Source organism: Otolemur garnettii, unplaced genomic scaffold (assembly GCF_000181295.1).
Source record: "Otolemur garnettii isolate 467f Iridium unplaced genomic scaffold, OtoGar3 scaffold00091, whole genome shotgun sequence".
Classification (NCBI taxonomy): Eukaryota; Metazoa; Chordata; class Mammalia; order Primates; family Galagidae; genus Otolemur; species Otolemur garnettii.
Window position 1 is genome coordinate 6538043 of NW_003852486.1, and position 11110 is coordinate 6549152.

The 11110-nt window shown below is 46.4% G+C and overlaps 1 protein-coding gene across 2 annotated transcripts in view; it reads right to left on the reverse strand.

Moving 5' to 3' along the window:
* LOC105887489 (zinc finger protein 586-like) overlaps nucleotides 1-11110 on the reverse strand; it is a 22981-nt gene that overhangs the window by 5069 nt on the left and 6802 nt on the right. Inside the window, exon 3 of one of the 2 annotated variants that reach the window (XM_012808529.2) lies at nucleotides 6108-6113. In XM_012808529.2, the coding sequence (XP_012663983.2) occupies nucleotides 6108-6113 (6 nt within the window). Of the gene's footprint in view, nucleotides 1-886; nucleotides 1290-6107; nucleotides 6114-11110 lie in introns of those variants that run through there. The other variant, XM_012808672.2, reaches the window with a different exon arrangement.

The window sequence follows — 11110 nt, forward strand, 5'->3', positions numbered from 1 at the left end:
TTTTTTTTTTGCCAGGGCCTTGAACCTGCCACCCCCCCAGTATATGGGACCAGTGCCCTACTCCTTGAGCCACAGGTACTGCCCAGCCTCTTTTTGTTTTTTTAAGGGCAGGTTTCCTTATGTCACCCTAGCTAGAATGCAGTGGCATCATTATAATAGCTCAGAGCAACCTCAAACTCCTGGGCTCAAGCAATCCTCCTGCCTCAGCCTCCCCAGTAACTGCTACTCTAGGTACATGCTTTACTATACAATATTTTTCTATTTTCCGTAGAAACAGGGTTTCACTCTTGCTCAGGCTGGTCCTAGCTTCCCAAAGTGCTAGAATTATAGACGTGCGCCACCACGTTTGGCCTATGTATTTATTTATTTTAAGAGAAGAGATCTCACTATGTTGCCCAAACTGGGCTCAAGTGATCCTTCCACTTCAGCCTCTGAGTAGCTGGGACTATAGGTGCGTGCCACTGCACCTGGCAAAATACAAGAAGAATTTTAAAGGAAGGTAATGTAAGAATAGGCCATGGTCCATGTAAGTAGTGACTATGTTAGTGATGGCAATTCCTAGCACAGGCAGGCATGAAAAAAGGTGAGATGAAGAAAACAGAACACAGGAGTCTCAGATCTGCAGTCACCCACACAGCCAAAGGGGAACCAACATGGTATACATTAGGGTAACTGCAAGACTCCTGATCCTGAATCCTTCCCAGGGAATATGAAGGAAAGCAGTTGTTGGGGCTGCTCTAGAAGACAAGACGGCACTACCCACACCCCAGTCCTACTAACCGAACTGTGTCCATGCTCCTGAGGTGAGAAAAGACAATCTTGCCAATGGAAAAAGAGGGGATAGCAGAGACAAGTTCATGCACAAGGATGTGTGTGAGGGCCTTACCCAGGGAGGTTATAAGTGTCAAGTTCTCCAGCATCACGTCACGATACAGGCATCTCTGACCCTCATTAAGAAGATTCCATTCCTCCCAGGAAAAGTTGACAGCCACGTCTTCAAAGGTCACACTGCTCTGTTATGATGAGAACAGATGAAACCACAAATACCCCTATGCTGAAGATCCACAATCCATTTTCCCCACACACCTACCTTTGCCCATCCTCCTCCCAAGGTCTCCAACTCAGAGGAAATACTTTCTCACTGGTGCTATTGTGTCCTCATGGGCCCAATGATCACGGAGTACAACCATTAGCAATAAGAGGCAGGTAAACAAGTAAGTATCTAAGCTGTGGTCCTGACATAAAAGGGATTCACCTTCTCTTGGGCAGCACCTATGGCTCAAAGGAGTAGGGCGCCAGCCCCATATACTGGAGGTGGCAGGGTTAAACCTGGCCCCGGTCAAAAACTGCAATCAATCAATCAATCAATCAATTAAAAGGGATTCACCTACTCTTTACCAGCAATTCCCCTGCTATAGGTAAGGTCATGTAATGCCAATACAGTGCCCTAGAGCCATCAGACATACTCCCTCTCTACATACATGTCCCACCCATGGCCATTCCCACCTGACTGATCTCCATTACTGGCCTCCCTCTCGCATTCCTACAAGTATTTTAATTCCCTACTTTCCCTTCTAATGGTAAGGGTAGGATTCTTACCCTAGTGATGGCAAAATGACAACTCCTAAAACAAAAATAAGAAACAAACAAACAAACAAACAAAAAAATGACAATTCCTGACACTGGTCACATATCATCAACAGTTCACTGACCAAAAGCAGTAGAACCTGTGTAAGCTGACCAACCATGGACTGTAACAAACTGGTTAACATAAGGAGCAAGGCCCACTGTACTGATAATGTACATGTGATGCACTCCTGGTCTATGAAAATTAGGTCAACCTGAGGTGGTCAACTACAGAGGTTCTACTATAGACTCATAGCCTGAGAAGATAGCATTCACCACAGAGGAGCACATGGGGATTGCACTATGGATAAAAGTAAGCAACCAGGAAGTGTTGGATTCAATCTCTGTAGGATGAAGATGGTGTGACGGCCTGATTCCCTTGGAAGAATGCAATTGGCTTGTCTGAATATCTCTGTGGGTAGGAATGAAATCAAACCTCATTACAAAGGAATAACCAGAAGCTCTGCCTGGTCCCTTTGATAAAAAGGTGTGTTAGGCTAGGATATATTAACCAAGAGAGCAGACTGGTTAAGGGATTTGCAGTCAGGCCATTTCAGGTCACATCAACATCACCAGATGTCATAATGGCACATCAGATTGGGCCTTACACCACAACATGGCTGACAACACCTATAGTATGCATGGTAAATTCAAACAATCTAAAATTGCCACAGAGTTCCTGTGGTTCCCAGTAGCAGTGGTAGCCCCAAATGATTCATATGAAGGCCTTAGTATATGAATTCATAGCCACACAGAACCACATATGGTTTGAGATATGCACAGCCCTATCCCATTTCTGTACTGCACTTGCTATTCCCTCTGTCCACAGAATTCCAAAGCCCAGACCCACTGGTCACCCACCCCAGGCCTATCAATTGTCACAGATAATCTTTTCCTTTCCTTTTTTTTTTTTTTTTTTGAGACAGAGTCTCACTCTGTCACCCTCAGTAGAGTACCATAGCATCATAGCTCACAGCAACCTCAAACTCTTGGGGACAAGCAATTGCCTCAGCCTCCCAGGTAGTTGGGGCTACAGGTGCCCACCACAATGCCCAGGTATTTTTAGAGACAGGGTCTCTCTCTTGCTCAAGATGGTCTCAAACTCATGAGCTCAGAAAAATCCACCTGCCTTGGCCTTCCCTAGTGCTAGGATTATAAGCATGAGCCATCGCACCCAACCACAGATAACCCTTTTCCCTCTGAGGTGAATAAAACACCTCAGATGCCACCAAAGTTGGCTCAAAATGGGGATAAATCCACAGAATGGTGAATAAGCACAAGTTTCCACCTGAGTGTCATTTCCATCCAATTATTTCTGTGGTTCTGCACCCATCTTGTCCATTTTCTCCTTAAAAGCCCATGCCCCCTGCCAAACTATGCTGTCTGATATATCTTCCTCATATGGCCACTCACCTCTCTCACCTTTGTTTCTAGGGGGTCAATACCATCATCCAAGTACCCAACCAGGAGACCCAACCTTCTCCTTGTTGTTCCTCTGAGAGCTTTACCACCATAATTTAATGATTGCCCTTCCTAAATGTGACCCATGGCTCACTAACCTTGGTCTACATAGTAGCTAATATATACTGGTTATCTCCAATATCAATCTATCTCCATATAGCAACATCTGTATCCAACTGCCTATTTGATACCTTCATTTAGTAGTTTCTGAAATATTGGAAACTCTTAATATGGCTGTGATATTAAGAAATATTTAGTCTCCCCCCCCTACACCTTGTGGGACACAACTCCTAAAATCTCTGGAATCTCAAAATATGTTTGTAATTCCTAATGACTTCACTGGGGGCTGGCAGCCCCTCGGGTAATTTCAGGATGAGGGATGGTCACAGAAAAGACTAAGACAGGATTAGAGGGCTGGAAAGTTTGTCCCAACCCTAGTTTTCAGAAAGAGGAGTGGTGCTGAAGGTTAAGTTGATCAGCAATGGTCAATGATTTAATCAATCATGCTATGTAATAAAGCCTCCACAAAATCCCAAAAGGAAAGGCTTCAGGGAGATTCCAAAAAGGTGGTACAACCAGGAGGATATGGAATCTCCATGCCTCTTCCCCCTTGCCTTGCCTTATGCAACTCTTCATCTTTATCCTTTATAATAAACCAGTAGACACGTCTTCCTAAGTTCTGTGACTGGCTCTAGCAAATTAATGAAACTCAAGGAAGGGGTTATGGGAAATAGATTTGTAGCAGGTCAGTCAGAAGCACAGGCAAAAACATCTTGAGATTTGTGACTGGCATCAGAAGTGGGAGGGTTGGGCAGTTTTGTGGGACTGAGCCCTCAACCTGTAGGATTTGACTCTATAGATAACTTTGAAATTGAATTGAAGGACACCTATCTGGAATCCTCTAGAGAATTCCTTGTGTGTGAGGAAAACCCTTCACATATCTGGTCACAGAAGTATTCTGTGTGACTGTTGTTGGAGGAAAGCAGAGGAAAAACAGACTGGGGTTTTTTCTACTCTGACCAAAACAAACCTCCTGATACCCTCAGGGAATATTATACCTAAAAGCAACTTGTCCCTGGTGGTGCCCATAGCTCAGTGGGGAGGGTGCCGGCCACATACACCAAGGCTGGCAGGTTCAAACCAGCCTGGGCCAGCTAAACAATGACAACTGCAACAAAAAAACGGCCAGGTGTTGTGGTGGGTACCTGTAGTCCCAGCTACTTGGGAAGCTGAGAGAAGATAATCACTGAAACCCAAGAGTTTAAGGTTGCTATGAGCTGTGACACCATGGCACTCTACTGAGGGCAACATAGTGAGACTCTGTCCAAAACAAACAAAAAAAAAAACACTTGTTTCTTGCAAGTCCATTATTATTGCCTTTCTTAGGAAACAGATATACTCTTTCATTTGTTCAATAAAGTTTTATTTTTCCAAATTAAAACTAAACAACACTTGTTCATCACAGTTTATACAGCTTCTAAGGTCACAGCTGCTAAGACCAAACCCTGGGGGAGTGGGGGTGGGGATCATTCCTAAATCCTCTTTGTCTTTTTTTTTTTTTTGAGCCAGAGGCATTAGCCTAGGCCACAGCAACCTCAAATTCTTGGGCTCAAGCAATCCCTCTCTCCTGAGTAGCTGGTACTACAGGCACTGCTTGAAAATAGCCAGGTAATTTTTGTGTTTGTTTAGTAGAGATAGGGTCTTGCTGTTGCTCAGGCTAGTCTTGAACTCCTGAGCTCAGGGGTTCTCAGAGTGCAAGAATTACAAATATGAGCTACCACGTAGAGTCCCTAAATCCTCTTTTAAGTCCTCATGGGTCACATTAGAAAATCTAGTTGCCCTTCTAAAAAATATGAATCCAGAATCCAGCCACATCTCTTAAGCAACAACTTTGGTCCATTAATCCCTCATGTGAACTATGGCACGAGCCTTCAATTGGATCTCCCTTCCACCTCCCTCAAGCCCACATTCTCCACTCTGCAACCAGAAAGAGCCTGTATAGCTGGGCAAAGTGGCTCATGCCTACAATCCCAGCACTCTGGGAGGCCAAGGTCAGTGAGTGGGCTGAGCTCAGGAGTTCCAAATCAGCAAAAGTTAGACCTCATCTTTAAAAATAGGGTACTGTGGCTAGGCCTGTAGTCCCAGCTACTTGGGAAGCCGAGGCGAGAAAATTGCTTGAACCCAGGGGTTTGAGGTTGCTGTGGGCTATGGCACCACAGCACTCTACCAAGGGTGACAAAGCAAGACTCTGTCTCAAAAAAAAAAAAAAAAAAAAAAGGGATGTTAAGACCTAGGTAACATCACCTCCCCCCTTGCATTTGCATAATCCCAGCATCAGATCCTGTATTAACCTTCCACATGTGTTTACATCAGCTGACAGAAATGAAAAACATCTTCCCATTTCCTGTATCACTGACTTCAAACCCTGAATCTGGATTTTTTCTAAGATCCCCATATCAAAGGACTGCAGAAAAGGCACACAAGAGCCCCATGACACCACAAGCTAGACAATATATGCCACTGAGGAACTAGAACACCCCTCTACTTTCCTTGTGTGAGTTCCTTAAGCGCTTCTACAACCATGAGAAGATGTGTAAAAAGGTAAGTCCTTCAGGAATGTGTCCATGGTGGGATTTTTTTTTTTTTTTTTTTGAGATAGAGCCTCAAGCTATCCCCCTGGGTAGAGTGCTGTGGCATCACAGTTCACAGCAACCTCCAACTCCTGGGCTCAAGCAAGTCTCCTGCCTCAGCCTCCCAAGTAGCTGGGACCACAGGAACCCACCACAACATCCGGCTATTTTTTGGTTGCAGCCGTTGTTATTTGGCAGGCCCGGCTTGGATTTGAACCCCCCACCTTAGGTGTATATATGGCTGGTGCCTTAGCCACTTGAGCCACAGGCGCCGAGCCTCCACGGTGGGATCTGATGGACTGAGGACTCTCTGTAACTTATGTCTGGCCCTGAAGCTAAGAGACCTCAGGCTGGCTCTTTATTCTGGAGGCTTAATTAAGGTGATCAGACGTCCCGCTTTTTAACAATTTGTTCCGCAGCATTTTAAAAAGCCCTGATTTTTGGAAAGAATGCACCACAAGCTAGGGAAGGGAATATACGGTTTTCGGCTGCTGAAAAGGTTAATGTAACTCCATTTGGGAATGAAGAGGTTAACGTACCTTTATTTGGAAATGAAAAGGCTAATGTAAACTCCCTACTCCCCTCCTGGGCAAGGTCGCCCAGGTGGACAGGCGCCCTACTCCTTTGAGCCACAGGCACCGCCATATACATAATTTTTTAAAATGTATTATATTTGTAAATTGTACTTATGTTGAAATTAAAAATATATATATTACAATACTATTTTGCATTCTATAAAAATTTTTGTTGCTCCATATAGACCAAATTTTTAATTAAGAACACCCCCCCATCCCCCCAAAACCCCCACCCCCTCGACAATGGTGTCCCGCTTTACCAGTGTTAAAATCTGGTCACCTTAGGTTTAATGCTCTCTTACTAGCTACGTGGCCTTGAACAAATATTTAACCTCTCAATGCCTTAATGTCCTTATTACCTCCTTCTAGTCTGTTCTTCCTTTTAACATCCACTAGGAAAATATTTTAAAAACCCACATATAGGGAGTTCCTTTTTTGTTCAAAACTCTCCATGGCCTCTATCAAAGTACAATCTTCAGCATTATACTAAAGGCAGAGTGACCAGATTTTAACATCTGTAAGGCGGGACAACACGGGCGGGGGGGGGGGGGGGGGGACGGCGCAGGGCAGGGCTTGACAACAAGGCAAACTTTGATAAGCAGTTCTCGATAATCACTTCTCAGCAATTATTTATTACAGTTTAACATTATAAAATTAACAAAAATAATATAAAACTCATATTCTGGCGAAATAGCCATATGGTGGCCGAAAACCGTATATTCCCTTCTTGTTCTCCAGCCCATTTGTGCATTCTTTCCAAAAATCGGGACTTTTTTAAAACGCCGCGGAACAAATTGATGAAAAGCCGGACTGTCCCGCCAAAATCGGGACGTCTGGTCACCCTAACTAAAGGAGTAACTGTTACCTAACAATTTTTTTTACCAGTGGACACAAAATGTCCCTGAGTTACAAATCCTCCTAGCTCAGTCGCCCCGCCGAGCCTTTGCACATGCTGACCCTCTGCCTGTTACACTTCCACCCACATCCCACGTAATGAGAAACAGGGACCACACCATGAGTGCCTCACTGTCCAGGACAGAGCCCTGGGTTGCGGGCGATGAAGCGCTCCTCACTGGCGCCTTCTGATCTGAGTAGGGTGGGAGCAAGTGAAGCCCGGAGTCACTTACCAGAGCCAGGTCCCTCAACGTGGCCGCCGCCATCGGACTTTGTCCGCGGAGCTGGGCACGGCGGTCCCTATCCCGGGTCTGTTGCGTCATCGAGCCTCAGATCCGCCTCTGTGCAGCAAGCACAATCACTCTTCTCACTCTTTTTCAATCTTGTCACATTGGTTCATACCCAGTGCAGCAACATGTACACAAAACCAGCTAAAATGGCCGCCTCAAGCAGGACGCCGGAAATCCAGACCTGACGCTACGTACCTCTGGCAAAGGCACCTCCTCTCTAAGGCTTCACTGGATAATGTAGTTCCGGGAAATGTACAGAACGAGGAACACGTCTCAGGCTTCCAAGAGAAAGGACTGAGCGCCACCGCGAGGGGCGCTGGGCAATGGCAGCTTCTGGTCCAAATGCAGAGAAGGGCCTTCCTTTCTTGGAAGGAGCCTTCATCACGTTCTGAGCGGGTATTGTGTACAACTGATCGCCCAGGTGTTTGTAAACGTATTAGTTCTGGGTCTGTGATACTCGGCTTCTACTTAGTTTCTAAAACATCATTGGAGGCCAGGCTCAGTGACTCACACCTGTATTCTCAGCACTTTGGGAGGCTAGCTTGAGGCTTGAAGACCAGCCTGGGTAACATAGCAAGACACTGTCTACAAAAAAGCCAGAAAAGAAGTAGCTGATGTGGTGGCCTGTGCCTATAGTTCCAGGTACTCAGGAGGCTGAGGCAGGAAGATTGCTTGAGCCCAGGAGTTGGAGGTTGCAGTGAGCTATGATGATGCCACAGCACAACAGTCTGGGCAAAAGAGCAATACCTGGCAGTCTCCAAAAAAAAAAAAAAAAAAAAGCCCTAGGTAAAAATAAAGTGATGGTCCAAACTTACCACATGGTACAGTTTACACGCAGGGTCTCACTCTTGCTCAGGCTGGTCCTGCCCCCTTTGTGTGCGTGTGTTTCTCTCTCTCTTTCCTTCCTCCCTCCCTTCCTTCCTTTTTTTTTTTTTTTTTTTGAGACAGAGTCTCATTTGCAGCCCAGGCTAGAGTGCTATGATGTCATAGTTCACTGCAACCTCAAACTCCTGGGTTCAAGGGCTCCTCTTGTCTCAGCCTCCTGAGTAGCTGGGACAACTCACCACACCTGACTAATTTTTCTATTTTTTTTTTTTTAGTAGAGACAGGGTCTTACTCTTCATCAGGCTGGTCTTGAACTCATGAGCTCAAGCAATTCTCTGCCTTGGTCTCCCAGAGTTCTGGGATTACAGGCATGAGCCATTGTGCCTAGCCAGGGTGAGTACTTTTGAGTCTAGGCGGATGCAGTAGTGTAGTCTTCATGTGGTTTCTTCCGCTGTAATCCACTAGAAACATTTGTGAGTTTCTTGGTGACCTAGGCTGACAATTTGTGGCAACAATGGTGCAGCTTAGTGGTGTGCTCACTGGGCTGTTTCTCTGATTGAGAGCTTATGTTTGCACATGGTTAGTTGGCCAACTTGGGGTCCACACTGGGCTTTCTCTGATTGAGAGCTTATGCTTGTACATGGTTAGTTGGCCAACTTGGGGTCTACTTTACTGGGATTGAGACCACAGGCAAGTTACTGGGACTCGGAAGGCAAGTACATGGTTGCTTAGCTAGCCTGGGGGTATGCCCACCAGGGTCAGCTCACATGGCTGTATCTCAGGCCTGGCATGCAGGTACAGGAATAGTTAGATGACCTGGGAGCACATTTGCTGCTGGCAACCATGAGACTGTTTCTTAGATCCAGCACAGAGCTACACAACTGCTGAAGTTGTGCTTGGCTCAGGTATGTATCTTCTGGGGGTATACTACAAGACTGCTTTTCAGGTCTGAACTTGGGCACACAGTTGCTTGGCTGGCCTGAGGGCATGTCTGCTGGAGGTAGCCCACAGGACTATTTCTCAGATCTGGGATGGGAGCACACTGCTGCTCAGTTGGCATGGGGTGTGTCCCTAAAGGTGTCCCACCAGGCTTTTTTTTTTTTTTTTTTTTTTGAGACAGAGCCTCACTCTGTCACCCTGGATAGAGTACTGTGGCATCATAGCTCACAGCAGCCTCAAAGCCTTGGGCTCAGGCAAAACTCTTGCCTCAGCCTCCTGAATAGCTGGGACTACAGGCACCCATCACAATGCTTGGCTAGTTTTTCTGGGTTTAGTAGAGACAAAGAACTTATAAGCTCAAAGAATCCACCTGCCTCAGCCTCCTAGAGTACTGGGAGTACAGGTGTGAGCTACTAAGCCCGGCCTTTTTTTTTTTTGAAACAAGAGTCTCATTTTGTCACCCTCAGTAGAGTACTATGGTGTCATAGCTCACAGCAATCTCAACTCTTGGGCTCAAATGATCTTCTTGCCTCAGCCTCCCAAGTAGCTGGGAATTACAGGGACCTGCCATAGTGCCTGGGTGATTTTAGAGACAGGGTCTCTCTCTACTTAGGCTGTTCTTAAACTCCTGAGCTCAACCAGTCCACTTGCCTTGGCCTTCCAGAGTGCTAGGATTACAGGCATCAGCTACTGTGCCTGGCTCAGGCTGCTTCTTAAAACCAAGACTTGAATGAATGCCCAGCTGTTCAACTGCCTTGGGGCTTACCTATCAGGGCCAGCCTGCATAGCTGTCAGTCCTGAGGCACAGGTACATAGCTGCTCAGATGGCCTAGGGGCATTTTTGCCAAGGACAGTCTACAGAGCAGGTTCTTGGGCTCTGATTGTGGGTGCAGGGCTATTAGGTATGTCAGGTGCTTGTATGCAGGGAATGGGGCACTTCAGGGATGTCAATCAGGATACAAGCACAAGCTGCCTTGCTGGCCAATGAACTGTTTGCAGGCTTGAGGGGTCATCTTGCTCAAGGGAGGGTGTGTGGTGCTTTGGCCGGCTCCAGGGCAGGTTTACTCTGCACAGTGTTGCCAGACTGTTCCTCTAGTTCAAAGTGAAAGTGGTAGGAGTCGGTTTCCCTGCTGTTCAGGACCACCAGCACAGCCAGTCTTGCACCCAGGCTCTATTACTGGTGTTATGATGTTTAATCACTAGTGTGGGTTTGGTAGAGATGGAGCCTCAGTGATGAAGAGCAAGATGTTTAACTAGAGATGGCTACATTTGTCTCTCTCGCAGGAAAAAAATCAAGGTAATGAATTAATAGTGAAGGTTTGACTAGAGCAGGTGTCCTCAAACTATGGCCTGTGGGCTGCATGCGGCCCACCTAGGACATTTATCTCCCATCTGGTATTTTTGCCACCTCTGCCTGTCTTGCTTAGCAGCTGACTCATCCCAGGGCCCGCAGTCCGGCCCTCCAACAATCTGAAGGACAGTGAACTGGCCCCCTGTTTAAAAAGTTTGAGGACCCTTGGACTCCAGTGTTGAAGGAATACAATGGAAGAATGGGAACACACCTGTGGTGATCAGAAATCCAAGAGGACACAGTGAAGTTACCCAGGCCCTGCAGCCCCATCTCTCCGTAATAGATCTGCCAAGAGTCATAAAAAGACTTCCCTTTGGGCTCAACGCCTATGGCTCAAGTGGCTAAGGCACCAGCCACATACACCTAAGTTGGTGGGTTCAAATCCAGCCCGGGCTGCCAAACAACAATGACGGTTGCAACCAAAAAAAAAAAATAGCCAGGCGTTGTGGCGGACACCTGTGGTCCCAGCTACTTGGGAGGCTGAGGCAGGAGACTCGCTTGAGCCCAGGAGTTGGAGGT